The 27,535-nt window shown below is 56.0% G+C and overlaps 4 protein-coding genes across 10 annotated transcripts; 1 reads left to right on the top strand and 3 right to left on the bottom strand.

Moving 5' to 3' along the window:
• The first annotated feature begins 1,384 nt into the window (after positions 1–1,384).
• Positions 1,385–4,402, top strand: LOC125152575 (cytochrome P450 2F2-like). Its single transcript, XM_047834655.1, is given in 9 exon segments — positions 1,385–1,655; positions 2,085–2,234; positions 2,472–2,632; positions 2,986–3,162; positions 3,247–3,381; positions 3,459–3,549; positions 3,552–3,652; positions 3,859–4,000; positions 4,096–4,402. Coding segments are annotated over 9 exon segments (1,410 nt in total). The 3' UTR covers positions 4,278–4,402.
• Positions 4,403–13,489, bottom strand: EGLN2 (egl-9 family hypoxia inducible factor 2). 3 transcript variants are annotated; one of them, XM_047835910.1, is made up of 6 exons: positions 13,393–13,489; positions 11,282–12,354; positions 6,252–6,371; positions 5,633–5,769; positions 5,344–5,411; positions 4,403–5,062 (listed from the first exon to the last, which is right to left on the bottom strand). In XM_047835910.1, the coding sequence occupies exons 2-6, from the start codon at positions 12,116–12,118 to the stop codon at positions 5,007–5,009; spliced, it is 1,218 nt and encodes a 405-aa protein (XP_047691866.1). In that variant the 5' UTR covers positions 12,119–12,354; positions 13,393–13,489; the 3' UTR covers positions 4,403–5,006. The 3 variants fall into 3 exon arrangements, with proteins under 3 accessions (XP_047691866.1, XP_047691865.1, XP_047691867.1); XM_047835909.1 differs by lacking the exon at positions 13,393–13,489 and adding an exon at positions 13,073–13,126; XM_047835911.1 differs by lacking the exons at positions 5,344–5,411; positions 13,393–13,489 and adding an exon at positions 13,073–13,134.
• A 1,448-nt stretch (positions 13,490–14,937) lies between these two features.
• Positions 14,938–23,580, bottom strand: RAB4B (RAB4B, member RAS oncogene family). Of its 4 annotated transcripts, XM_047836303.1 has the most exons (8): positions 23,372–23,555; positions 22,105–22,185; positions 21,735–21,849; positions 20,332–20,394; positions 20,089–20,243; positions 18,943–19,038; positions 18,717–18,847; positions 14,938–15,318 (listed from the first exon to the last, which is right to left on the bottom strand). In XM_047836303.1, the coding sequence occupies exons 1-7, from the start codon at positions 23,385–23,387 to the stop codon at positions 18,732–18,734; spliced, it is 642 nt and encodes a 213-aa protein (XP_047692259.1). In that variant the 5' UTR covers positions 23,388–23,555; the 3' UTR covers positions 14,938–15,318; positions 18,717–18,731. The 4 variants fall into 4 exon arrangements, with proteins under 4 accessions (XP_047692259.1, XP_047692256.1, XP_047692258.1 ...); XM_047836300.1 differs by having other exon boundaries at positions 20,332–20,456; positions 21,735–22,185; positions 23,372–23,580; XM_047836302.1 differs by lacking the exon at positions 23,372–23,555 and adding an exon at positions 22,971–23,191 and having other exon boundaries at positions 20,332–20,456; positions 21,735–22,185.
• Positions 23,581–24,329: 749 nt separating this feature from the next.
• On the bottom strand, positions 24,330–27,111 carry MIA (MIA SH3 domain containing). 2 transcript variants are annotated; one of them, XM_047836305.1, is made up of 4 exons: positions 25,557–27,111; positions 25,324–25,457; positions 24,738–24,848; positions 24,330–24,426 (listed from the first exon to the last, which is right to left on the bottom strand). In XM_047836305.1, exons 1-4 carry the CDS (start codon positions 25,681–25,683, stop codon positions 24,403–24,405), a joined length of 396 nt encoding a protein of 131 aa, XP_047692261.1. In that variant the 5' UTR covers positions 25,684–27,111; the 3' UTR covers positions 24,330–24,402. The 2 variants fall into 2 exon arrangements, with proteins under 2 accessions (XP_047692261.1, XP_047692260.1); XM_047836304.1 differs by lacking the exon at positions 24,330–24,426 and having other exon boundaries at positions 24,478–24,848.
• Positions 27,112–27,535: the final 424 nt, after the last annotated feature.

The following is a 27,535-nucleotide window of genomic DNA, read 5'->3' as shown; positions in this document are numbered from 1 at the left end:
GAGGTGGTGAGGGGTTCAGGGTAAGGCACAAGGCGGTCAGCATGTGGGAAGGCACCCAAGAGTCATAAGGCTAGGCACAGAAGTGCCAGGCTGATGGGTGCCAGGAGGCTAGGGGATTTGAGGGAGCATCTGGTAGATAGGTACAGAATACCAGGTTCCAAGAGCAAGGGAATGGAAGTGACAAGGGCTCAGGTGCGAGTCCCTAGCAATCACAAGCACAGGGCACAGGAGTGCCAGGCTAAAGGGTATGTCACCAGGGGTGTTTTTAGGAGTCAAGAACGTATTTAGGAATCAGAAGTATAGAGTACAGCATTCAGGGGGTCTCGGGCCCAAAGGTGGCCAGGGCATTCAGAAATGCACATCTACAGGCCAAGTAAGATGGACCTGAAGGACCCAAAGGCTCAGTAGGGTGCACCTGTTGGCCAGGTGTATTGATGTGAAAGATGCAAACAGGTGCATTGACATGGAAGTTGCCAAATAGGGCACGCTGGGCCTGGCACAACAGAGAGCTAGAGCTGGGGGGCTGGGTGGAGACCTCGGATGGGGAATCTGCAGAATGAGTGGTCTGGAGACGCCCACCTCTCCCACTCCCGGTATGCGCCCCTGCTCCACCCAAGACCCAAAGGGAATCACATAAAGGCAAAGGGGGGCAGGCATGGAGGACACAGAGCATGATGTCCACGGGTGTCACAGCGCTGTTACTGCTGCTGGCGCTAGCCAGGCGGGGTTGGGGTGCACAGGGCACTCAGCCTCGGGGGGTCCTACCCCCTGGGCCCAGGCCGCTCCCACTGCTGGGGAACTTGCTGCAGCTGGAGTCTGGACGGCTGGACCATACTCTCATGGAGGTAGCCCCGAGAGTGGGTGGGGATGGGGGGAAGGATTCTGGACTCGTGGAGGTGGGACTGGGGGCTGGAACACACCTGGTTCTCTGAATGAAGACAGCTGAGGGCTCTGACCCCATGAGCCCTGAGGAAGGTTGAGGGGCCTGGAGTCCTGGGTTCCAGGAAAGGAGGAGACTAGGGGTGGAAGCTGGGAGCCCCGGCATCAGTTTGAAGGAGGAGGGGGACAGTGGGCCTGAGCTCCCGGTGCCGCCCGCTCCCTGCCTCCCTCTACCCGCCCCGGTTTCTGGGTCCTGAGGGAGTTAACAGCCTAGGGTGGGACGTCAGATAGGGGATCCGGGGGGAAGGGGTGCAGAGAGGTCTGCTCTCCTGGTTCAGGGTGGGGAGGAGAGTACCGAGGGCTCAGACGCCTGGTTCTGAGGGTGCAGAGGGCTCGGGACCTCGTCTTCCAGATCTCGAGGGAAGAGGGAGCTGGGGTCCTGGACTCCTGTGGATGAAGGAGGAGGTGGGGACCTGAGCGCCTCGGCCAGGAACGAGGGGCTGAAATGGGGACTCCGGGGTCTGAAGTTAGAGAGAGATGGGGGCGGGGCTCTGGGGTGGAGGAAGCGGTCAAGAGTCCCGACCGGGACTCGCTGAGCACCGGCTCTGCGCAGCTTTCTGGCCGCTGGGGCCCGGTGTTCACAGTGCGGCTGGGCCGGCGCCCTGCAGTGGTTCTCTGCGGCTACTCAGCGCTGCGGGACGCGTTAGTGCTGCAGGCGGATGCCTTCTCTGGCCGTGGGGCCACGGCTGTGTTCGAACGCTTCACTCGCGGAAACGGTGAGCCCCCGGCGGCGGCGGAAGTGCTGGCCTGGACCACCCAGTTCGAGCGATTTAAGGGCTGGGCCGGGGCAATGGGGCGGTGCCTAATAAGAATAAAGGCCAATGAAGGCAAACAGCAGGAAGGTGGGGCGGAGCTAAAAGGGACCAAATAGGAGCGGGGGCGGGGGGTGGTGCCGGTTCCTCGTGCAGCCAATAGAAGAGAAGAGCCTAAGAGTCAAAGCCAAAGAGATCAGGCGCTCGTAAGGGATCGAGACCAGTAGAGGTGAGGCCAATGTGCGGATAGGACCGAGAAGGCTGGGTTTGCAGCAAAAAGGTCTGGAAAGCAGCAGAGTGAAGGGTGGCGAGGAGGCGGGCTCCAAGACCGGACGCTTCCAGGACGGGCGTGGCCAACTCCCCGGGCCGTCCCCTTCTCTGCCCCACCCCCAGGCATCGTGTTTTCTAACCGGCGGCGCTGGCTGACACTGCGAAATTTTGCACTGGGAGCACTGGAGGAGTTCCGGCTGGGAGCGCGGACCATAGAGGAGCGCATCTTGGAGGAGGCGGATTGTCTGCTTGGCGAATTTCAAGCCACCATTGGTGCGGCCTGGTTGGGAAAGGAAAGGGACCTTTTGTGGATGTGGCTAATGATCAAGAAAGGGTTGGTGGGGCGCCTGACTGGCTCAGTTGGTAGAGCGTGGGACTCTAGATCTCAGGATGTTCCAGCACTGCGTTGAGTGTAGAGATTACTTAAAAAGGAGGTGCGGCACATTTGTAGTGAACAAAGTCAGTAAGCCAAGCCACCGCATTAAGATCCCGTCCTGTTTCCACCCCCAGGAGCACCGTTTGACCCCCGGCGGCTACTAGATAATGCTGTATCTAATGTTATCTGTTCGGTGGTCTTCGGGAACCGCTATGGCTATGAGGACCCAGAGTTCCTGAGGCTCCTGGACCTCTTCAATGACAACTTCCGCATCATGAGTTCCAGATGGGGTGAGGTGAGAGGGCCCACCCCAGTCCCTTCCTCCTGTGCCAAGCCCTAAGTACATACACTTTGCCTACATTGGATCATTAGATTGAGAGTCTTGGAATCTTGGAAGGGAAGAGTTCTAGAACTAAGAACATTAAAATCCTGGTGCAAGGGCACCTGGGTGGCTCGGTCTGTTAAGTGTCCAACTCTTGATCTCAGCTCAGGTCTTGATCTCAGGGTCATGAGCTCAAGCCCCGGGTTGGATTCTGTGCTGGGACTAAAGCCCTACTTTAAAAAAAAAAAAAAAGTCCTGGTTGTAATTTCCCCTGCAGGGGACCTAGTGGTCTTGTTCAAGGTCCAGTTGCCATCTTGTTCCCCCAGATGTACAATATTTTCCCCTCCCTCCTTGACTGGCTCCCGGGTCCACACCACCGAATCTTTCAAAACTTCACGGAGCTTCAGGTCTTCATCTCTGAGCAAATCCAGCAGCACCAACAGACACAGCAGCCAGGGGAGCCCCGCGATTTCATCGATTGCTTCCTCGATCAGATGGAGAAGGTGCAGGCCCGTTACCCTAAATTCTACCCATGCCACCCACCAAGAGGTGCCAGGCACATGGCAGCCGCCCATCTCTGTACGCAGGAACAGAAAGACCCAGAGAGCCACTTCCAGGAGGAGACGTTGGTGATGACCACGCACAACCTTTTCTTTGGCGGCACTGAGACCACAAGCACCGCTCTGCATTATGGGCTCCTTATTCTGCCTAAGTACCCTGAGGTGGCAGGTCTGTGAGCTGGAAAGCCTGGGATGAGGGGCTAGGGTTTGGGGGTGGCTGGGGGTCAGGACGCACGCAGCTCACGCCCTCTGCCCACCCCAGCCAAAGTGTAGTGGTAGGTCGGACACGCACCCCGAGGCTGGAGGACCACAAGCACCTGCCCTACACCAACGCGTGCTGCACGAGATCCAGCGCTTCATCAGCGTGCTGCCACTGGGGCTGCCACGCACCCTCACCCGGGACACCCACCTGCGTGGCCACTTTTTGCCCAAGGTGCCCACCGAGCAAGGGGATTCTGTGCAGGGCCCCAGAGCTCCTAGAACCTAAAGCATCAGACCTGAGCCTGTCCGATGCTGAGTTACAAAGTCCTGGGAACAGAAAAGAAGGTCCACCTTCCCAGTGGCTTTTACAAGGGGTCTTGGATGGATAAAAGGCCGTGGCTAATCAAGTCCACAGGGTAATCCTTATGCATCCCCCAGGGCACCTTTGTGATTCCTCTCCTGGTGTCTTCACACCAGGACCCCACCCAATTCAAGGACCCAGACTGTTTCAATCCCACCAACTTCCTGGACGACAAGGGCGAGTTCCAGAGCAAAGATGCCTTCATGCCCTTTGCCCCAGGTATGGGCCAGGAAGGGAGGGGACAAGCCTGGGCAAACCCCCCCCCCCCCCCCCAGCAGGTACATGGTTCCCACCCTGCGCCCCTGTGTGCTCAGGCAAGCGAATGTGTCTGGGTGCAGGCCTGGCACGGTCCGAGATCTTCCTCTTCCTCACCACCATCCTGCAGCAGTTCTGTCTGCTCCCCATGGGGAGCCCCACCAGCATCAACCTCACCCAGCAGTGCACCGGCCTGGGCAATATTCCCCCAGCCTTCCAGCTCCACCTGGTGGCCCGCTGAGGCCAGGCTCAGCTGCCCTCTGCTCACTGGCTCTCAGACCTCCTTACCTGCCTTGGTCAATAAAGGCCCTGAATTGCAAATGGACAGGTCTCCTTACCAGTAAGAGGGAGAGGAAGAGTCAGAAGTTTGCAGCTCTGAGGTAAACTTTTATTTCTTGGCTGACAGGACTTTTCACGCCCATGCTCCTCCCAGCACCTCTTCTCCTGCCCACGTAGTGGCAGCCTAGTCCAAAAGGTGCCACGGCCATAGGGGTTGGGGAGTCACTTCACATTCCAGGCTGGAGGAGTTGGGGGGGAGGGGCTTGGAGATACTCCCCCACCACAACAAACCTTTGCCAGCATTAGGCCATGACATTCCCACCCCTATTCCTGCATCCTGGCGGGAGGCAGCAATACCTCCTTCCAGCTCTCCATGTCTGAGGAGCACGACCAGACAGGGCAAGCCACAGGCCCCCAGCTCCAGTGACGGTAGTTCCCAACGCTGGCCCCTGCCCAGGTCACAACCCCAGCCCACATCAAAGGGCAGCAGAGGTCTCTCCTCCTCCTTGGTCCTCAGCGTCAGACGGAGCCCTCCACACCAAGCAGGACAGAGGCAAAGCCAGAAGCAGCAGCGGTGGCAGAAAAGGAGCAGGCACCGAGACCGGTGGGCTGCTGGGCCAGCAGCACAGGGGCCAAAGGCTCTCCCGAAGTCAGGGCAAGCTGTCTGTCCATGCAGCTCTGGGGCTGGCCACTAGGTGGGCGTAGCAGGTTGTGAGACAGGTACTGGGACACCTTTCTGCCCGGATGCTGGGGGTTAAGAGGAGAGGAGAGGGGGAGTCATCAGGGAAGGGACACAGAAGCCAAGAAAAACGTGGGAAGATGGAGGAGAGGACCAGAAGAAATGGGGCTCATGCTGGGGGGTGCTGGGAGAGTGGGGCTGTCTAGAGAAGATGGGCAGAGAGGAGAAAAAAATGAGTCACAAAATTTAGTTAAGAGACTGACAAGGTGAATTAGGGGACTTGAGGCCTTGGGAGGCACATGGAAGAGTAAGGGTTTGAGGGAGGGGATGCCCTCTGGGAAGCAGGTACCTAGCTGATACTTGTCTTTGGCTGCTGCCCGCTCCTTGGCATCAAAATACCAGACAGTGATGGCGTACCTGGGGACCAGAGCAGCCCCAAAGGGCAGTTAGAGATTACTTTTCTTCAATTCCAGCCACCGTATCCAGTGACACTAGAGTTCACCCTTCGGAGCCTGGTTCTGTTCCCATCTAGGCCCCTCTCAGCACCTCACCACTCCCTGGCCACTCCCGGGGTCTGACAAGTCTTTGTTGGCACAGAACGGGACACCTGAGCACATCCCCACAAGCATGGGTCATACCTGGTGGCATAGGCTGGTTTCACCTCATGGGGGTTCCGCCGATCAGACCAGAAAATGAGCAACCGATCAAAGAGTGGCTCGATGTTGGCAACCACAGGCCGGCCCTCAGGGAAGATCTGCAGCAGGCCACCATGCACCTGAGGGCAGGCCAGAGGATGAGGCAGGAGGCTGGCCGGTCCAGCCCCCACCCTCTGCCTTGCACTACCCTGCCCTCCAGAGCCTGCCAAGGGGATGTGGCAGCTGCACATATCATTCCCTCCCACCACTCAGGTTCTTAAAGTGAATGACAGCCCAGAGTCTGCATCACCATGGAGCCGGGGCAGGAAGCTACTAAAGACAGGAAATGGGATGGGGTAGGGATGGGGGGGGGGGGGGGGGGGGGGAGTGTTCCTTAGACCAGGGGCGAGGCAGACGGCACCATTCACCAAAGGGGGAGGGGGGTATGTGCTGCCACCACATGGTCAGCTGGAGAGAAGGAGGTGCCATTTCCCAGGAAAAGCCAGCCAGCAGGCTAACTGCACTGCCGGCTGTGGACTGAGAAGAGGAACGGGAGAATGCCAGAAGCTGAGCTGGGAGCAGAAAATGGAGCGGATGCAGCCGCCTCACCCTCACCCCCTACCTTGACGTCCCAGTTCTGATTCAGGTAATAGATACAGGTGATGCAGCGGCCATCGCCATGGGGATTGTCAACATGCCTCACGTACCCCAGCCCGTTGCCTGGGTAACACGCCACCATGGCCTGGCAGAGACAGATGGAGGTGGGTTTACTGGGGCTAGGCAGCGATATTTGGGGAAGAAGCCATTACCTCCTCTCTTTCACCCCTCCGTGCCCCTTGTCTGTCCCCTGACTCCTCCAAGAGCTCCAGCCCCCAGACTTTCTTCTTTTCCAGCTAAGCCACCATCTACCAGAAACCTCAGCTCTTGGGCCTGAATAACCCTCTCCCTGTACACACATGCCCAGAGCCTGGCACCCAGGTGGGGCTCAATGAGCAACTGAGGATTTTACTTCTTAAAGATAAACTGACCCCCGCCCCTCTGAGACCTTTCAGTGGAATAAAACCAATTTAAATGTTTTCTGGTATGGAAGAATGTGGCCTACTGCTCTAGACCACGGTTCCTGACCTTGGCTTCAGAGTGGAATCACCTGGGATGCTGATGCCCAGGCCCATCTCAGAGGTTCTGAAATATTTGGTCTAAGGTGGAGGCTGGAAATTTTAAAGGTTCCCCCAAGTAATTCTAATGTGCAGCAGTGCTGAGGACTGCTGCCCCTGACTACAAAGAATCCCAACTTGTGTGTTTCCTACACATATGAAAAGGTACCCAAACCCTGAGTGTGACTAGAACCTGAAATCCAACTCCCACTCCAAGAATGACCTGCTGGGTAGCCCCTGACAGTCCCATCATCTAGATGGGCCTCAATGGCCTCATCTGTACTAAACACCTCCTCTGTTTACTGCCCTCTGACTTCAGAACTCTGGATTCCTGACCCCCACAGACCTAAGAGAAATCACTCCAGCTCTTGGCTTCGGTGTGTACAGGTCTAGCCACAGGGTTCTGACCTCCTCCCCCTGCTGGGTGCCATCCCCCTGGCCAGCCTTGACCACATGGAGGCCTAGGCCCTGGCCACTCGGGGTACCTGTTTCTCATTAGGGAGCTGACAGAAAAGTGGATGTGGTGTAAGGAAAAGGGCCCAGGCATTCCTTCAGACCTAACTCCCAGGTTCGAGTCCCAGTGCTGCCACACGAGCTGTAACATCAAGTGAGAGACTTCACTTCCCTGTCTCAGGTCCCGCATCCATGAAATGGAGCTGATCAACTACTTCACAGGTATTGTGGGAAGCAAACAAGACAGATGTTTGGGCAGGCACCAAGCAAGGTGCCTGTCACATGGAGAGCTGAAGCACAGACTAAAATGACACTAAAAAGAAAAAAAAAAAAAGTCCCTATCCTACCCTTTGCCCAAAGCCACTTGGGAGGACTGTGTAAGGCAAAAGGGGAGTAATGGCAGGCAGACCCTCCAGCTCCTTGGACCACCTGTCTTGACGCCTTGACCCACATTGGTGCCAGGCCACAGACCACCTGCTGATGCTCCCCACTAACGCTCAGCTACACCTGTTGGCCACAGCCCTAAAAGACCGCCCTGACCAGGAAGATTGGCATCTGCTGCCAAAACAGGAGCCTTGCCTAGCACTCTGTGGCAGGCCAGGCCGACTCAATCCTCAGCCTTCTTCCAACACATCACTCCCAGGGCTCAACCCAGCACGAATGGTAAACAGCTCTGCGTTAAACACGTGTCCTCGAAACAGCACAGCACCTCCCTGGGGAGGAGCAGCCAGGAGGGCTTCAGCTGGGTAAGGCCATCCAGCCGTGGAGAGCCATGCTTCTCTCTGGCAGCGCCAGGGCGAGACCTTGGCCCCCACACCCCCGGTTCAGGAGAACCTTCTTTGCACTACTCACTCCCTGCAAACGGGTCAGTGTTCTGAGCAACCACACCACTGGGAGGAAGAATGTGGCTATGTCCGGGTGGCCTGCCATCAAGCCCTCCCCAGACAGAATCCAAGCAGAGATTTTGCTGGTTCTGCACAAGGACGGGGTGAGGAAGGGAGTCCAGTACTGTGGCCTCTTTCCCACAATCCATTCCCCACACGGCAGCCAGAGACCCTTTTCTCCAGCTCTTCCTTGCTCAGATCCCTTCAAGACCCCCACCACATTCCAAGAAAATACAAAATATAAATTGTGTATTTTCACAGCCTCAGCCTTCAAGGCCACCAACCTCACCTACCATCCCCATCACTCTGCTCCAGCACCTCAGGCCTCCTCACTGCTCTCACCAGACCAAGCTCAGCCACAAGACCTCTGCACCTGCCTGGTACACACTTCCCCTGGTCCTCCTTGTTGTTCATGTCTCAGGTCCAAGGGCACCTTGAGTATCCAGCTGAATACACCTGGGCTGATCTTCCATTCTACCCTCTCAATGTGAAATCAGCACAAGTACTTGTTTACCTAGTACTGGCCTGACAGGCAGGCCCATGGAAGCCTCTGGGGCCGAGCTTGTCTCCCTAGCGCCCAGGCAGTAGCTGCTGACTGAAAGCACTCCTCTGGGTCTCAGGGACTCCAACCTGTCCGGCCCTCCACACCCTTACACAGGGTCTCCCACCCATGCATGCAGGGACAGCGTCTGTATTCTGGCATGGAATGGGAGTCGTGCATGAAGGCTGGCAACAGAAACAGGCCCTTTAAACTCCCACCGATCCCCCCACCCACCCACCCCCACACACACCATGGCCCCAGAGAAGCACCTACTTCCGCTCCTACAAGGGAAAAGGACAACAAGCAGAGTGACATGGAAGTCTGCTCCTCACCCTCCCATCTCAGGGAAGGGGTAGCTTGTGTCAGAGCCAGGAGACTTAAAGATTTAAGGGCTACTGGTGATAATGTACCAAAAACCCAAACCCAAACACACACACACACACACACACACACACACACACACACACACACAGAGTCAGAAACTGGGGAGTGAGACAGTCCCACCTCCAAGCTGCTCTGAAAGGGACAAACCAAGCCAGCCAGGCCTGCCCTATGGTCCCCGATGGCAGTCCTTGATGCCAGTGGGAGTCAACTCTCTCTCACCTGCAGGTCAACTGAGCAGAGAGACTAGAGAAAGTTGGGAGAACAAAACACAGGAGTTCCACTCAAGAATGACCAATAGATGGGGTGCCTGAGTGGCTCAGTCGGTTAAGTGTGCGACTTTGGCTCAGGTCATGATCTCGCGGTTCCTGAGTTTGACCCCCGTGTCCGGCTCCGTGAGGACACCCAGAGCCCTAAAGCCTACTTCGAGTTCTGTGTCTCGCTCTCTCTCTCTGCCCCTCCCCTGCTCATACTCTCTCTTTCTCTCTCTCAAAAATAAACAAACATTAAAAAAAAAAAAAAAAAAAAAGAATGACCAATAGGCAGATTGTTTCTGACGCCAGCCACACTGGTAATCTGTGCCCCCAACACCTCTGTGGCCACCCACCTCAGCTCACTCTTATTCCAGAGCCTGGGGAGGGAGGCCAGATGTTGCCCTTTGAAGGTAGGAAAGCCTGGAGTTGCTATCTCACTGGGGCAGGGGAGGGTCTGAGAGGAACTCCAGTGATTGGGTTGGGTCCTCCCCTCCATTCTCAGTTGGCCTGATTTGTTCTTACCTCCCAGAGCAACAGAAGTCACCCAAGACTAAAACAGTCCCAACACCCCCAGTCCCCAACCACATCCAAAGCACCAAAGGAAAAGAAATCGGCTCCCTCTACTTTCCCCTTCTCTCTTAAAACTGCCAAAGACTAGCTGGGGACTTAACTGATTTTTGTATCCTGTAGATGAGCAAACTGAGGCTCAGGAAAGCATGCTGCTCTGGGCCACTCAGCTCTCGTCGTCTCCCGCCCAAACTCCCTCCTGTGAAGGTGGGTGACCTGGGGTGCAGGTGCTGAGGACCTTGTGGCCAGGGAGACTCCCACTCATCTCTCCTGCCTTGCAGGAGCAGAGCCTAGGGAAAGGCCTCCTCTGGCTCTCCAGCTATCAGGTAAGGGAGGAGGAGGAAGGAAGTAGGACAGGACAAGTTCCAGCTGGGTGGGGAGGATGCCGGCTTCAGCCCGGTGGGAGCCTGGATCCCTAAGCCAGCTCCAGCCAGTGACAGAGCTGTACAGAGGCAGGACCCAGGATGGGATGAGATTGAAGAAGGAGACATCAGGAGCACAGCCTCATGCCCGCAGGGAAGCAAGCAGCCCCGCCACCAGCCAGGCATCACTGGCGTGCAGCAGGCACTCCCTATGAGGCCTTGTCCAGAAAGGCCCTGTGGACCAAGGTCTTCTGAAAAGCTCCTGACCCTAAGTTCCTGAACGGGCAGCTGGAGACACTGATGACTGCCCATAAACTCCACAAAAGAGCATTTTTCTTAAAAAAGGGTTTGTGGTTCTGACAGATTGTCAAAAAAGCCCAGGTGTCCAAAAAAAAAAAAAAAAAAAAAAGGATTAACAACAACTACTCTAAAACAAGAAAAAGGTACCAAAAGACACAAAATAGAAAATCAAGAAAACAGATTAGGACCGACAGGAACGAAGTGATGGATAAACGAGACAGAAAGGATGAGGGGAGAGTCTAGGATGGGGAAGCACAGGAAAGGTGGAGGACAGGACCCCCATCTCCCAGGCCAGCACACAAGCAGCCAGCGCCACCCTCAGGAAGCTGTCCTTGCTGCAGATGCCACAGCATGGCACAGGGGTACAATGGAGTCCAGCGCCAGCCAGGCGCAGCGGGCAGCGCCTCCTCCCTCAGCCTGGCACTGGCTTCACCACTGCCACCCTCCCCACTCTGTCTCCTGGTTCTCCTGCCTGGAAGACAGAACAGACGGACCAGAGACAGACAACAGGATGGACTAGACAGACCAGGAGACGGGGATGGATGAAAAGATAGAGAAACAAGGAAAGAAAAAGTGCACAGACCCCCAAAGTCCCCACACGGAGGCAGAGCCCAAAGCAAACTCCCAACACCAGCACTCCCCCCACTGGAGCTGCCTAAACCCTTCTGTGACCCCAGAAGCCAGTCTCCAAGCGCACAGGTACCCGATAGAGAAGCGTTGCCCCATCCCCCTCCAACAAGGCCCTTGCAGCCTTACCTTGGTGCGCCCGTTGATGACGTAGCCACCCAGGCGCCCAGCACAGTGGCGGATTACAGCATCCACGTGGGCCATGAGGACCCCGATGCTTCGGCAGCCCGGCTCATGACCTTCCACCCAGGCAATCTGGTCCCCGCGAATGCTGCGTGGCGGGATAGCCCGCTGGCTCACCAGCTGCCCATCACGCAGGCGCCCACTCCGCTTCAGGGCCTCCACCTCGGCCAGCACACAGCCACCCAATGCTGCCCCCAGGAAGCTGTCCTTGACACAGATGCCATAGTACCGCATGCAGGGCACAATATAGTCCAGGGCCAGGCGCTCGGGCGTGGCGGGCAGCACCTCCTCCCTCAGCCCTGCGCTGGCCTCGCCACTGTCACTGCTGCAGCCCATCCCGCCCTCCCCTTCGGCCTCTGCCTCCCGGTTCTCCTGCCTGGCCCAGGACCGCTTGCTGGGTGCAGGGGCATCCCCGCCATCCTCTGCCCACTTCCGTTTGGGGGCCTCAGGCCGGGCGCCCTGGGCCGCCAGTCGCTGGCACCCCTTGGTGACCAGTGCTGCAGCGCCCTCACTCTGCAGGGGCCGCAGCTCACCACCATCCTGCCCGCCTAAGCCCTCCCGCAGGGGGCTGGCTGTGGTGGAAGTGGCTGTGACCCTGGGGGTCCCGCTCCCCGCCGAGGCCTCACCAGGTGCTCCTGGTCGGTGGTAGGAGGGTAGCAGGGGACAGGGCAGGTAACTCTCCACCCCCATCCTGGCCCGGCCAGGCTCCAAGGGCTCTGACACAGAACCCGGCAACTGAGGGAGAGCCTGACTCAAGGGCTGCGGCTGGCACGGGCTGTCCATGGCAGCAGCGTCTTCATCCCCCGGGCATGGAGGGCACGGCCCGGGCCCATGGTGCCACCCTCCTCCGCCTCCGCCTCCTCCACTTGATGCAGCCGGGGGCCGGAACGGCTGAGCCTGGCGTGGGGCAGGATGAGGCAGGGCAGGCAGCAGAGGCTCTTCTCGTGCCCTGGGGGTGCTCGCTGGTCCCCAAGTCCTCTGCCGCCCCTAGGGGCTTGGGAAAGGACCCGTCAGGGTGGCTGAAGGGGGAGAGAGAAAAAACGGAATGTGAGAAGAGCTAGAGGCAGTCCGGCGGGGGTAGCGGTGAGGAGTGGCAGGGGCAGTGGGGAGGAAGGCAGACTTGGCTACGGAGACCCCCCCCCCAAACGCCAAGCCAAGTCGGGGAGAAGATCATGGGAATTTCGGGCCGGAGGAGGGAATCGCGGAGAGAGAAGGCAGTGAGGGAGGCAGCCGAAGAGAGGAGTGAGACTGGGGAGATGACCCAAAGGCACAGGACTACGGTGGGGGCTCGGACACAGAAACTGAACAGCAAGGAGAGAGGGGGCCTGGAGTAGAAAAGGAATACTGGGGCAGCAGGGAGCGCGAGAGTTGGAAACAAATCCACAAGGTGGGGGGGACTCTGCCTGGGGATTCCAGGGACACACGGCGGGAACGTAAGGCTCCACAGACAGAGCAAACCGGGGAGTCCAGAGACAAAGAGATGGGGGGGATCCAGAGACGGAAAAGCCGACCGGAGAGAAGCTGGGAGGGCGAGCCTGAGACGGCCGGACTGAACGGGGCGGAGGGGTCAACCTAAACCCAACGAGAGGAAGCCAGCCGGCGGCTGACACACACCCAGACGGAAGGGAGGGCCTAAGACAGACAGACAGACGGAAGGCAGCCGCGGGAGGAGGGTCCACAACGACAGGGGGAAGGGCGGGGGAGGGGACAGGACAAGAGAGGGCGGCCCCTCCCAACCCCCTTCGGTGCGGGCCTCCCAGCTCGGAGCGCCGCAGGCGACGGAGGCCCGGCCCGTGGACCGCTCGGACCCCGGATTCCCTCCCCCCCACCACCGCCGTCGGCCGGCGCGCGCTCTCCGCTCCCCCGCCCTCAACGGCCGGCACTCAACGCGCCCTGCGCGTTCCCTCCCCCACGCCCTACCCCCACCCTTCCCTTCCCGGGGTCGCAGCGCTCCGCCACGCCGGGCCAGCAGGCGCCCCCACACCTCGCTCGGCTCGCGCCCGCGCCCAGGCTCGCGCGCCCTCTCCGCCCCACTCCCTTCCTAGCTCTCTCCTCACCGAGCTTTTTCCTCCGGCCTCGGCGCCGTCGTTTGTGCCAGCCGCCCAGCGCCGCACAGCGCGCCATACCCCGCCCCCACCTCCCGCGACGCTCCGCCCCTGCCTCGCCCGCTGGGCACGTGACCTCACCCGCTGAGGAGGCCGTGCGTGCGCAGGCGTGAGCTGCGCGGGGCGGAGCAAGGAAGTTCAGAACACCCTCCTGGAAGAAGGGGAAATGGGTCGGCCGCCAACGCGAGGCTCATTTGCGTACTGCACTCCGCCCCTTTTGCCCGGGGGGAGGAAGGGGGTTAAAAGGGCTGGATCAGGGAAAGGGGGGAGGGTTCTGCGGTAGGCCAGGCGATGTGGGAGTGGCATGCAAATAAGGTTGTTTACATAGGCCTGCCCACCCTCTCAGAGCCCAGAGCGCCGGAGAATGACGTGTAGCCGGGTCGGACAGTGGCATGCAAATGAGGTTATTTACATGGGCAGCCCCGCCTTCTCACCGCCCAAGAATAGAGATGTGATAAATGTCTGCACAGTTAGTTGGGAAATGTATGTAAATGCACACATTAGTAATCTACTTAAGTACCTTCTATAACGGAGGGAAAGAAGTGCAGAACGCCCCTGAGAGAAGAGAGAGCGGACTGGAAGGGGTGTGTGCCAAAATATGATCCGCTTCATCCTGCCTCTTCGGGACAATTGTGGGCAACCTAGGAAGGCTACGCAGAGAAGACATTTGTCTAACAGCCTTGGGTCTATGAACATTTTGGGCGACCCTGCCTGGAACGACTATGCAGATAAGGTCATTTAAATACCCTGCCCCCTCCACCATCGCCAGGGCAGACGGGGGTTTAGGGGCTCAGGCCTGCCCTCTGAGTGGGTTAGTGCTGACCTGGGGATGGCAGAGAAATTGGGAGGGTCTCAGGGGGCTGCACCTGTCCCTGGTTTTGTCAGTTCACCAGGACGCAGAGAGATATACACCAGTCTCAAGTATGCAAGGGTCAGGGTTGCACAAAGGCCCACAAAGCCTTTAGGGGCATACTCAGGGTTCATGGTCACACACGGGTGTATCAAAGATGCCAAATTCACACTAAGACAAACACACCTCAGGGGCATACATACACAGTCACACACGCAATAGTCAGACACTGCCTGGAACTTTCAAGCATCAAACACACGTAGGTTTCACCTACAAACCTGAATTTTCATTCCCCGGCATTGGTGCCAAATACCACCAGCCTCATGGATACAATCACTGAGGACACAAAGCAGTCACAAGCAACAGTGTCACACACAATCAGCACACATTCCTACAGATGCTATCACACACCCATCACACACATCACAAACACAAGGACATCAGCGCTACACAGGTGGGCCTCCAGCATGCCTTGTCACAACAAGTGCAGTGAGAAACCCCCCTCCACAGCAAACATCTGAGTCATGGTGTACCCCCACATCATATCCAAACCACAAACATGACCCCCAAACACGTGGTTCTTCCATCAGGGACCTCTTCTGTCTCCCCTCCCTCCCCATCACCCCAAAATAACGGAGGCCAAGACGCAGGTGTAAACAATGCTTTATGGAGGTGGAGTAGGGACTGAACAGGCCTCCAGGCAATAAATAACACATACTCGCAATGGCAGGGCCAGGCGGGGAGCTGGGGCCAATTGCCCTGGTCTCAGGCTTTGGGAACTCTTAGAGTATGGTTAGGGTTTCAGGGGGGACAGGGGTTAGCCAAGACAGAGGAAGCAGCAGCAGGTACAGATTCCCCCTTCCCCCGTGGCTCAGTCTTGCCCCTCAGCCAGGCCCCACCAGGCCAGGGAAGGGGGATAGGTGGCGGGGCAGCTTCTCTGGGGCCAGGACAGGTGAGGGGCTCTGCCTCCCAGGGCCTGGGGCTAGGCCCCAGCCAGAGGGCAGGGCTGGTCCTGGAGAACAGGTGAGCTGAAAGAAAAGTGTGTGGTGAACTACAGGGATCCTCAGTCTGTCCAGCCGGTATCTCTGCCTCATTTCTGGGTATCTTCCTGCCCTCCTATCTGGGTCTGTCTGCCCATACCTTTCGTTTTCTCCCAAAGTTCCTACATTTGCCGTCTGAATTTCTGCAGGCAATTTGGAGCTATCTCTTTGAGGGTACTTGTATCTCCCTATTTATCTGTCTCAGAGAGCTGACCCCTGGAGTCTATAGAGGAGTATCTCAATATCTAAATTTCGCATCCCACCTTTGTTATCTCTGTGTTCCTGGATCACCGTGGCTCATTCCAGTGTTTTCCAAACTGAAGAGCCGCATTTGGTTAGTGGTTGTCGCTTCAGCTACAGATAGCATTACCTGGGAGCTTCTAGAAACCCGGAAATCACTTCAGAGTCTCTGGGGTGAGGCCCAGACATCAGTAGCTTTTAAAGCTCTCCAGGTGATTTCAGTGTGCGGCACTGCATGAGTGGGCTGGGAAATCAGTTTGGTGGGCCTTGGCCAATTTGTCAATGAACAAATAAAATAGAATAGAGAATATCAGGCGGCACCTGGGTGGCTCAGTCGGTTAAGTGGCCGACTTCGGCTCAGGTCATGATCTCGCGGTCCGTGAGTTCGAGCCCCGCGTCAGGCTCTGTGCTGACAGCTCAGAGCCTGGAGCCTGCTTCGGATTCTGTGTCTCCCTCTCTCTGACCCTCCCCCGTTCATGCTCTGTCTCTCTCTGTCTCAAAAATAAATAAACGTTTAAAAAAAATTAAAAATAAAAAAAAGAATAGAGAATATCAGAGTGCATCACGTGTAATAGGAATATTGGTCCACAGCGACAGCAAACAGATCGTTGGGTGTCAGAGGCTGGGGGGATCGGGGAATGATTGCCTAATGAGCACAGGGTTTCCTTAGGGTAATGAAAATGTTTTGGAACAAGACAGAGGTGGTGGTTGCACAATTTTGTGAATGGACTAAGTGCCACTGAATGGTGCACCTTAAAAGGGCTAAGTTTAGGTCATGTGAATTTCACCTCAATCAAAAAACATTAGTGCTAGGAAAGTGTTTCAGTCTTTTATGTGTGTGTGACTGTATTAGATCAAAGTATACAATTGATTTCCTCCTGCAGACTGCAGTCAGTAACATCTGAAAAAGCACTGTCTTATTACATTTGATTCACTGAGGGTAAACACTGAAATGGATGCTATACTAAGCCCGAGGGTGAAGAATATGCACCCATCCATTTCTACACAGCCCGACTCTTTAAAATGGATAGTAAAAAGAAAAATAATTCACAGCCCTCATTTATCGAGTCTCCACTAAGTGTCAGGCCCTGTTCTAAGGACTTTACATGGATTAATGTAATTAATCTTCACAAAACCTATGTGAGGTAGGTACTATTACTAGCCCCAATTGGAAGGTGAGGCAACCAAGGCCCAGAGATGTTAAATAATTTGCCCAGTGTCACACAGGTAGCAAGTGACAGAGTCAGTTTAAACACAGGCAACCTGGCTGGGGAATCTCTGATCTGTCACCTCCCTCCTTCTCAGATGGGGAAGACAAACACAAACAATAATGATCAAGTATTCAGACTGAATGCTTTAAAAAATAGGGGGCAGTTGTGAGACCACTCAGCTAGAGCCAGTGACCCCATCTGGGAAGCTGATAAAGGTGTCCTGCAGCAAGAGTCGTTTTAGCAGAGAGCAGATGATGAGTGGCATCTGGCCTAAGAAAGGAGGCTGGAGGACAGACAGGCACACCTAACCGAGGCACAGCAGAGGCAGAGGCATGGAAGGAAAAGAATTTTCTGCCCTAAACACTCACCCTTGACTCCTCTCTTTCAAATGCCATATCCATTCATCAGGAAATTATGTTGGCTCTGCCTTTAAAGTATACCCAAGGTCGAGCACTTCCCCCCCTCAGCCACTCTGGAGCTGCCAATAGCGGGAGGCGGGGGGGGGGGGGGGGGGGGGGGGAGGGGGGAGGGGGGGAGGGTGTGAAACACAGGGGATAATTGGCAAGACAGACACCCTCCCAAAGAAGTGGGGATGGGACCTGATCCTGTAGGATCCTGCAAGCCCGGCAAGGAGTCCGGACCAACCATAGGGGAAGTGAGGCTTGCTGGAGGAGGGGGAGGTGGTCAGAGATGGTGTTCCTGGCAGAGGGAACAGCATGAGCAAAGAGCCAGAGAAATGGAAAGAACTTCGGTGTGGCTGCGGTGGCCTGAGTGCTGGGGAGAGGTGTGAGCTGAGGCAGGAGAAGCTGGCGGAGGCAAACACCAGGCTGGGAGCTTCAGCTTGGTCCCATGAACCCTGGGAGCCACGGGTGGTTTTAAACAGGGGAGGGACAGGATCAGATTCGTGCTTTAGAAAGACCCAGTGGCTCCATCAAGAGGGTACAAGACTGGAGACAGAAACCAGGGAGGATACAAAGCTATCATCCACGTCTCAGTCCCTCCTCCCCCCCACCCCTGGTCCTGTCCACCATCTTCTCTCAGCTTGACTTTGCAGTAGCCTCCTCACTGGTCTCTCAACAACCACCCCCGCCCACCCCCTTCTCTCCTCTATATGCAGCCAGAGGGACCCTGGGAAGACCTGAATCAGGTCCTGTCCCTTCTTTGCTCGGAGCCCTCCTGTGGCTCCCATCCCACCCAGGGTACAACCCAGAGCCACCTCAAGGACAGCCAGGCCCTACCTGATGATCTGCTTCCCCTGATCCCTGACTTCATCTCCTATTTACCGCTCCCAGCCCTCAATACACACACATACTCCACTCCAGCCACACTGGCCTCCATGGACTTCCTCATCCAGGCCAGGCATGACTTACCTCAGGGCCTCTGCACTGGCTGTTCTCTCTGCCTAGAACACTCTTCCCCCAGGGACCCATATGACCCTGTGCTTCTCCTCCTTCAGGTCTTTGCTCAAATGTCACCTCCTAGGTAAGGGCTTTCCCGCATCATCATAAAACTCCACTCCTTACCTCCCCACCCCAACTTCCTTGCTTTATTTTTCTCCATAGCTCTTATCTCCTTAACTACAATATCATTTTCTTATGTGTCTTGATTATTGTCTGTCTCCTCCCCAGAGCATGTTGGCCCTGCGAGGGCAGGAATTCTCTAGCCCACTGCTCAAACAGGACCTGGCACACAGTGGACACTCGATAAATATTTGCCAAATGGGTGGGCCGGAGATCCAGGGCAGCACGGTGATGGTGAGATGGAGAGGACGTCCTGAGGCCAGGATGATGGCTCCTTTCACTAAACCGTTTTGGCGTCTCTCTTTTCTCACTCTGTTTTTCTTGTCACCTCTCCTTTTCTGTGTCTCCGTCTCCGCTCCGTATCCCCCCCTTGCCAGGACACCACCCCTGCCGTCCCCAGGCCCTGGGCTCCCACCTGGCTCCGGACGTCTCAGCAGCCACAGGGCTGAGGGGCCACGGCCTGGGCACTCCGAGGCTGCCGCAGCTGGCGGAGGGATGCGTCCCCATACTGAATGCCTGAGCCCATCCTCTCGGGGTCGAGCTCACCTGGGGGGCAGGGGAGAGGTCAGGACTTGTCCCCCAGAGACCTCTGGGCCCTGCCTTCTACTCCCACTCCCACTCTGGGCAGTCGGGGGCCTCACCTGAGTCGATCTTGTTCAGGATGGTGCGGGCACACTTCAGGAAAGCCTCCTCCACGTTCTCACCCGTGAGGGCACTAGTCTCCAGGAACATTAGCTCTAGGGGGCAGGGCCTGGGTCAGTCCCCAGCCTCCCCTTGACTCTGACCTGCCACCTCTCATTCTGCCCTCACTCCAGGCCTCTGTTGTCCTGCTGTGAAGGGCCACCTCCCCAGGTTCCCGCCTACACACCTCTTCCCCTAGAAAGTTCTCTCTGACCTTCCAGCAGGACCAGGTGCCCCACCCTGGGCTCCCAGGGCCCCCCTGTGTCTCCCCTATCCCAGCCCTGACCTCTCTGGGCTGTCATTATCTGCAGAGGGTGGTGTCACCTTTCCCCACCCACTAACGGTGAGCCCACGACAACTGGGCCCAGGGCGTCTTTCACACTCTGTCCCCAGCACCATCTAGGACAGGCCCAGGCCCACCACAGTCTACCCTTCAGCCACATGACAAGGCCACACAGAAAGTAAGAGCCAGGACTCAAACCCACATCTTTCTCATGGCAAGACATCCTCTAAACCTGGAAGTTACAAATTGGGGAACATGGAGACAGACCCTGAGCCAGTAGATGTTTGGCCCACACGAAGTTTTCAAGTGAGTTTATACTTGCACACCTTTTGCTGTGGCCGTTGGTCCTGTCCACGCCCCTAACACTGGTGCCTGCTAACCTGGGGTCTGCCCTGTCCTATCTCTTATTCACAAAACAGGCCTGGCCCCTCGGGCCATCGAAGTTTGCAACCCCCACATTATACCAATACCCTGCACTGGCCAAAACCTTCTTAGCAGCCAATGTTCCTCAAGAGGCCGCTGCCACATCCAGGCAGTGCGGTGGGCTCTCCATGGACCAAATCCCTTGAGCCATCCATCACGTACTATGTTGAGACAGAAAGGCCGTGACTCCTACTTGTCAGATGAGGAAACGGGACCAGAGTGGTGGCACAGCTCACATGTGGCAACACTTGAATTTGAACCCAGACCTCTAAATCTCCACATTCTCTTGCTGGGCATAGCCGCAGATGGCCGGGAGGCCTGCAGGCCTGCAGGGACTGCCCCTGCTCCTCTGCTGAGCACCCCCCGTCCCCCCGCCACTGGCCCACCACAGGACCCTCACCGTTCTCCTGGGCAAAGCGGGAGGCCTCCAGGAAAGTGACCTCACGCTCCGGGTCCAGGTCCTTTTTGTTGCCACAGAGGATGACCACGATGTTGGGGCTGGCCAGCGTGCGGGCATCCGTCAGCCAGGCAGCCAGTGAGTTGTAGGTCTCCCGGCTATGGAGAAGGGAGACAGGAGGGAGGCAGGCACAGGACAGGGGCTCTGCCCAGGCCCTGCCCCACCCTCTCTTCTCCCTGTACCCACCTGGTGATGTCATACACCAGCAGAGCTCCAGCCGCACCTCGGTAATAACTCCGTGTCACCGACCTGTGGGGCCAGGGGGACCCAGTCACCCCCGAGGCTGGGGTCTGCCCTGAGACTGCCCCCCTCTGCGGAGAGAGACTGGTGGTTCGGAGGCCCCCCTTCACTGCTGGCCCATCCCCCAAAAGCTGGCAGTGGTCTGGTCTCGCCACAATTTCTTTCTTTGTCTCCCTCAATCTCTGTCTCCTTTAGCTGTCTGTCTGTCTGTCTGTGTCTTTCTGTATGTCCTCACTGGTCTGTGTCTTCCTGTCCGTCTCTCTTGCGTGTGTATGTCTCTCATTCTGTGTCTCTCTATCTCTGTCTGTCTCTGTGGCCCTGGTTCTCTCACCCTCGCTCTTGATTTCTCATGCGTTCATTCATTCACCTCCCCTTTGCCCAGGCCTGGCCACGTGCTCTGGAACTACATCCGCTTGTCCCTCTCCCACTGTGGCCGACTGTATGCATCTCCCAGTCACCTGTCTGGGTCCCTCTGGAACTCAGGCAATCATTCCACAAAAGTACACTGAGCACTTACTGCAAACCCAGCGCGAGCCGCACACCCTTCACCTTCTCTGTGTCTCCCACACAGTGGATCTACACGCCAATATTAACGTAGCAGCGACGACTTGCTGGCCTGGGACCACACTTCCCCATGGATTGGGTTCTCTCATGTGTCTCCTCTGTCTCTGTATCTCAGATTCAGGGTTTCTATGCATCTCCCACCTTTTCTGCAGCCATTTCCTGAAGACATACTGTGCACTGAGCCCTACACCTTTCTCTCCCCCCCGGCCCCCCGCCCCAAAACACATCCATTTCTCTGTCTCTCTGGCTCTGCCTGTCCCACCCTCCCTGTCTCTGGCTCTGACCTGCTTCTCTTTGTGTCTCTTTATCACCCTTATCTTGCTCTTCTGCTCAGTCTCTGTCTCTCTTTCTCTGTCCCTTTCGGAGTGTGTATATCTCTTTCCAGTTTCCCTTTCTCTTTCAATCTCTCTTTTTTCCATCTCTACCCCTTGCCCTCAACCTAAACACCTCTCCTGGGGTGCCAGTGTCCACCCCTCCAGCCATATGGGTCTATCTATCGCTGTCGCTCTAGGGTCTGTTGGTCTCTCCCTTCACTAGGCTTCTTTCTCAATGTCATTTTCTCTCTCACTGTCTCTGCTCTCTCTCCAGGACTCCTGCTCTCTCTGGCTAGAGATAACTGTAAGCAGTCTCTGTCTCTCTCCCTCGACCTTGCCTGCCCTCTCAATGTCTCCTGGCTCCTGTCATATCTCCAAGTGATTCTGCACACACAACCCCCCCTCCCCCGCCCCCATTTTCTTTCCTCTGTCCTCTGCCCACCCCCTCCCTTGGGAGCCCAGGCCACCTACCGAAACCGCTCCTGGCCGGCTGTGTCCCAAATCTGTAGCTTCACAGTCTTTCCACCCACGTTGACCACGCGAGATCCAAACTCCACGCCGATTGTGTGGTTGGAGTCCTGTTTGACTGGGAGTGGGAGGGAGAGAAGAGGCAGTGCAGGGGCTCAGAAGATTCCCTGTCCTCCAAGGCCTCCTCAGCCTGTACAAAACCATTCTCATTGCAGGGGTGACTGAGGCTCAGGGAGGGTCTAGCAAAGAATACATACCAAGGCAAGGACCAGGCAGCCAGCACTGGAACTGTACCTCTGGCCAGCCCTGCCCCTGCCCACACCATGCCCATGCCCACAGTTCAGTGATCCGGGGACCATTCCCAGAAACTCACACTTATTCTCAATGAACTGATGAAGGAGACATGATTTTCCAGTTCCTGCGCTGCCAATCACCAGGAATTTGAAGAGGAAGTCTGAGCAGGTGGAGTCAAAATCAGGAAAACCCATATGGAGAGAATGATACAGGGCAAAAGATGGAAACCAAGAGACCATCACAGTTATAAGGAGACAAACAGACACAGGCAGAATCAGAGCAATGGGTAAGAACGGTAACAGACAACTTTTATATACAGCTTACTACATACCAGGCACAGTTTTAAAGTTCTTTACTTACATCAACAGCTTGCTTCATTCTCAGAAAAAACTCTATGAGGGAAGTATACTAACAATCATCCCCATCTTCCAGATGAGGAAACTGAGGCCAGAAAAGTTAACTGGCTTGCCCACGATCCCACAGCCAGGCAGAACAGGGATTCGAACCCAGGTCAACTGACTCCAGAGTTCAAAATCTTACCTACTATGTTGTGAACACCTCTTGAAAGCCATCTTGAAATCCTACCCTTCACAATTTCACCTCCTACCACTCTCTCATTCACTCTGCTCTAGCCTCTGGCCTTCAGTCTATTCCCTAAAAATGGCAAGCTGGTTCCCACCTCAGGATCTTTGCACTTGATCCCAATGCTTTTCCTTTATTTGTTGAAGGAATGTAGCTCCTTCTGACTCTTAAAACAGTGCTCTTTCTATCGCACCCTGTCCTCCCACCTCCAATTCATCCCTTCATCCAGATTTTCCAATTCTCAGCCCCTCCTTCCCAGGCCCAAGGCCCTGCCCCTATCCTCAAGTTTAAGCCCCACCCCTTGTCACTAGTCCCTCCCACCTCCTAATTCAAGGACAACTCATCCCCAACCCCATTCCAGACCTCTCAAGCCAGAGCAGTCCCAGGGTCCACAGCATCCCCTCAGGATTCTCCTAGCCCACCCGGCTCGACCCCTGCCATTCACAGTCAGCCCCACCCGATCCACTCAGGCTCCGCCCTGACACACTAAGGCCCACCCTTTCTCTGAAGGCCTGCGCAGATCCACCAGTACTGGCTACCTCAAATCCCGCCCCAGATCTATTTAACCCACACACCAGACCTTCAGGCTCCGCCCAAATAGATGGAGCTCAGCCTCAGACCCACTAAACCCCTCCCAGTATCCACCAGGCCCTGCCCCATACCAGACCCCGCCCCCTGGCACATAAGGCTCCGCCCCACTCCCCAAAGGCCGCATCCTCTCTGGGCCCAGACCCCAGACTCCGGCTTCGGCACACCACCCTCACCGTAGGTCTCGGCCATGACTCGGTCGCGGCCGCTTGGGGCCGCAATATGGCGCCGCGGCCGCGCCTGCTCCTCGGCTGGCAGCCGCTCCACTCCGGCTGCAGCCCCGGCTCCTTCCTACTCCCGGGACCGGCGCCGCCACTTCCGCCTCCACCCCCCTACGGCGCGACCCGCTAGGGCTGCGGGATACCAGGCCACGCTGCCCAAAGGCAGGGATTGGCGAACTCGACGGCCAGGAGGCGGGACAAAAAGCACGGATTGGCGGCGTGAGAGGGGGACGTGCCGAGGGAGGCGGGACTAAGACGAGCGATTGGCTGAGCAAGTGGGAAGGTACCGTACAGAGGTGCTTAGCCGAGCTGAGAAACGGATTTGGTCAGGAGTATGGGTGCAGAGTCGAGACTCCAGATTGGGTAGGAGCGGACCTGGGGGCGGGGACACAGCTGCAAAGAAGGGGCATGGGCAGAATTGACAGAAAGACCCTGAAGAAGAGCGGGTAATGAGCGGGCAAAGGCTCTTTCTGACCTCAAAGGCAAGGATGAAAACTGCGGGAATACGCGCAGGCTAACCTCCCACCTCCCTTTACAGATGATCTTCCATGAAAACCTCTATTCTGCGATTTATGTCTTCCTCATAGTCCGATTGGCTCATTCCCAGTAGTTCAACTCCCTTCCATTGGTCTAGAGAGGACACTACAACCCGCAACCGGGATGTTCAGGTTATTCCACCTTCTCATTTGCTTGTGTGTGATATCTAAGCTTAGGTGCCCACCTCCAGTACCCAGCTTGGAGCAAAGAGCTTTTAGTGAGTGGAACTCTGCCTAGCAACCACTGACGTTACCACAGTCAGTGGGTTGACTGGCCAAATTCAGAAACCTGGGGAAACATTTCCTTTGTTACCCACCCCCCCCCAGCCCACCCCACCCCCCCGCCACCCCCACATAAAGACCACAGAGACCCGCAGTTTGCACTTGGCTGATATATTTGCATAAAGCCGGGAAGGAAAAAAACCCAGCAGGGACAGTGGTAGGCTGAGCTCACTGGCAGTAGAAATCCCATTTCTGAAAAAGAGAAAGGGAAAACAGTGGGGAGAAAACCAGCGGTCACACCACAAAGGATCTAGCGGTTTTAGCAAAAGCTGTAGCAGCAGGGGCCAGGTTTGGCCAAACACATGCTATGCAAATTAGCCCAGAGCCCTCTAATCTGCACCGCTCAACCTGACATAGACTTAGAAATCCCTCTGCATTTTACAGATGAGAAAACCGAGGCACACAGCTAGGCAGTTGGGGAGCCAAGGGTAGGAGGATCATTGCCCATCATCACAACCCAAGAGTCCCCCCTCCAGATCCCTGCCAGCCCCCAAGAGACTCACATCTGTCTTCACATCAATTTTGCCAGGTTTCAGGGTCTGGTCTTCACGTACGACACTACTGGGGAAATAGCCCAGGCGAGCAGCTAAATCTCCATAGTAATCTCCCTGAACCTGGGGAGGAAAAATTAAAAGCCAGGGTCCGGAAAGATGGCAAACTTATTCCTGCTGAAGACCTTTGTACATTTTTTCTTCCTGGTCTCCAGGTGGCTGGCTCCATCCTTGTCACTCAGATCTCAGCCTCGAGGCACTGTGTGGATGCCCTCCCTGACCACCTGATGTAGTCACCCAGTCTGTACTAATCCTCAAAGGAGCATATATTTGCTGATGTTTTTTGATGGCTTGTCCCTTTCCATTAGAATTAAAGGGATCATTCGCTGTTCTTTCTTCAGTGTCCGTAAGACTAGCACCATATAGTTAGTTCATGCCCTATAATTGCTCAACAAATTAAAAATCAAGATCACAATACCCCCTCCCCCTGCCAAACTATTTCAGTCCACCGCTTCAAATTTTCCCTTTAGGTGGAAAATTAGGGTGTACTCCCACCCCAGCCCCATACCCTTTCCTCTTCTGTTCTCCCAAGACTCACGCTGCCTCCCCAGAAGAGCCGCCCTCGGCCCTTCAGCTTGGAGAAGACGTACACAACTTGGCCCCTGTGTATGGTCAGGAAACGGCAGTCGGGGGCCACGTAGTCTTGCAGGGCCACAGCCATGGAGATGGGGTCTGGGGGAGGAATAGAAGAGAATGACAGCACCCTCCACACAGGCTGGCAATCCAAGCCCCCAGTCCCCCACCCCCCCCCCCCCACCCCCCAACTCTTACAGCTGCATTCCTCATCAGCACACAGCTTGCGGTCAGCCAGCTTGGGCATGGCGCGACCCCCGACACTAGGCCCTGAGAAGGCAGACAGCAAAATGATGACACCGAGGAACACTGGCGACCCAGCCATTGTGGACTGTGAGCAAGAGAGTGGCCAGGGTGGAAATGGGGTCTCCAGTTTCCTCCTGCCCTCCCTCTCCCCAGCAGCACAAGGAAACTTGTGTTCTTGGTCTCGTCTCCGCCCTTAACCAGTCCCAAATTTCATCCACACCACCTAGAGGCTGCTACCCAGCCAGAACCATTTCAAGGACAGGGTGAGGGCTGCCCGCCCAAGGAAATACCCAAATAGGCCCAAAGCAGCCCAGGCCACTCCAGGTGCCAGCCACCCCCCCGACAACCAGAGGCCCGGACAGGCAGGTTGAGATATTCGATTCCATCTTGAGTCCACTTGGGTACCTGGGCCCCTCCGAGAACAGAAACAGGGAGCCGGTACGGAAAACTACCTTGGAATTTCCTGTAAAGGACAGAACAAGGCAGCCCTTTGATTCCCAGGAACAGCCCCCACTCCGAAGGACCAAGTATTACATGCCAGGCCTTACTTAGGCTAGGCTATGCTCTACCATAACCACTATTTATCCTCACAAGCCACTTCCCGAATGGGTGACCTGGGCTCAGTTATTTCTCCTTGCTTTTCTCCTCTGTAAAATAGGGACAATGAAAGCTAGCAGTCCTTTAAAGAGCACTCACCCACATACATTTTTATTAACTCAAATGGACACTCTCCGTCACCTCAAGAGGGCTGTTATAACCCCACTCAACGTGGAAATGGCAGTGAGGAGCCTTAAGAAACTGGCCAGCAAGCGGAGGGGCCAGATTGGGGTCCAGGCCCATACCCGTCACTTACTCAGCGTGGAGTTGTCAGTTGTCAAGAGAAAGCGGTGGGAGATTTGATCTCAGGTCTCAACCTCTAAAACTGCCCTTCAAATAGATCCACGGGCCAAGATCATTCTCCTGAGTGGCCATCTCTGTCCTCAGGCATTCTCACCTTTGGCCTCAAGTCCAAACTTCCATGAGGGGGAAGTAGATTGGGCGCATATGGGCATGGGGATGGGGAAGAATCCACGTGGCACAAAGCTTGGACTGAAACCATCTCTATGCACCCAACACCCATCACCACAACCGTGGGAGAAACCACTGTGCTCAAATGTCCTCTCAAATGACTGGCTTTCCTTGATCACCCAGGAACTGTTCCCCAGCCCTTCTGCCCCACCACCCCCGTCGTTTGTACCAAAAGTGTTTGCAGTTAGCTCATCTGTTTCACTCACCACTGCATGTCCTGTCCCAAGAACAGTATCTAGCACATGCCAGGTACTCGGCAAGCACGTGCTGAATTTATCGTGTTTACTAAGTGCCTGGCAGTGGGTGTGCGTGTTGGGGGCAGTGGCGAGTACCAACAATACCACAGTATTAACCTACAAGGAATTCACCCCTCACACAGGAAGAAAATGAACCTTAGAGTGGGGACATCAACGACACAAGGGAGCAGCTAAGGAGTCCACCAGGCAGACGACAGAAACCAGGACCGGCTGATCACAGAACCCGTGGTCACCAGTGTGGTGGGCGAGGTGTTTGCATTTGTCTACAATACTTGCCTCTTAGTGAAGACAATCCCCTTCCCCTTTCAGATCCTACGAGCACAAAGACTGTATTTGGTGCTGTGAAGTCTTCACTGCAAATGCTGATGTTCCTCTTTAATAGAAAGAGCAGAGAGGTACCTGGGGGAAGCTCAGTCGGTTGAGCATCTGACTCTTGAGTTTGGCTCAGGTCATGATCTCATGGTTTGTGAGCTCAAAGACTGTATTGGGCCTCTGTGCTGACAGCACAGAGCCTGCTTGGGATTCTCTCCCTCTCTCTCTCAAGATAAATAAACAGATAAATAAGTGAAAATTTAAAAAGAGCAGAGCAGAAGCAGGCTTGGGCTT

This window comes from Prionailurus viverrinus, chromosome E2 (genome assembly GCF_022837055.1).
Source record: "Prionailurus viverrinus isolate Anna chromosome E2, UM_Priviv_1.0, whole genome shotgun sequence".
In the NCBI taxonomy this organism is placed as follows: domain Eukaryota; kingdom Metazoa; phylum Chordata; class Mammalia; order Carnivora; family Felidae; genus Prionailurus; species Prionailurus viverrinus.
Note: the sequence above shows the minus strand (reverse complement) of the source record. Positions and strands in the feature narration are given on the sequence as shown.

Coding starts and splice junctions, on each gene's coding strand:
- RAB4B (XM_047836300.1), bottom strand. CDS start 21,941: ATGAGAATGGTTTTGTACAGGCTGAGGAGGCCTTGGAGGACAGGGAAT. Junction 20,244..20,331: donor CTGGTGTATGACATCACCAG/GTGGGTACAGGG, acceptor CCTTCTCCATAG/CCGGGAGACCTACAACTCAC. Junction 19,039..20,088: donor CCGCTTTGCCCAGGAGAACG/GTGAGGGTCCTG, acceptor CCTGCCCCCTAG/AGCTAATGTTCCTGGAGACT.
- EGLN2 (XM_047835910.1), bottom strand. CDS start 12,118: ATGGACAGCCCGTGCCAGCCGCAGCCCTTGAGTCAGGCTCTCCCTCAG. Junction 5,412..5,632: donor AAACCAGCCTATGCCACCAG/GTATGACCCATG, acceptor TCTGGTCCCCAG/GTACGCCATCACTGTCTGGT. Junction 5,063..5,343: donor CAAAGACAAGTATCAGCTAG/GTACCTGCTTCC, acceptor CTTAACCCCCAG/CATCCGGGCAGAAAGGTGTC.
- MIA (XM_047836304.1), bottom strand. CDS start 25,683: ATGGCTGGGTCGCCAGTGTTCCTCGGTGTCATCATTTTGCTGTCTGCC. Junction 25,458..25,556: donor TGCTGATGAGGAATGCAGCT/GTAAGAGTTGGG, acceptor TTCCTCCCCCAG/ACCCCATCTCCATGGCTGTG. Junction 24,849..25,323: donor GGCTCTTCTGGGGAGGCAGC/GTGAGTCTTGGG, acceptor TTTCCTCCCCAG/GTTCAGGGAGATTACTATGG.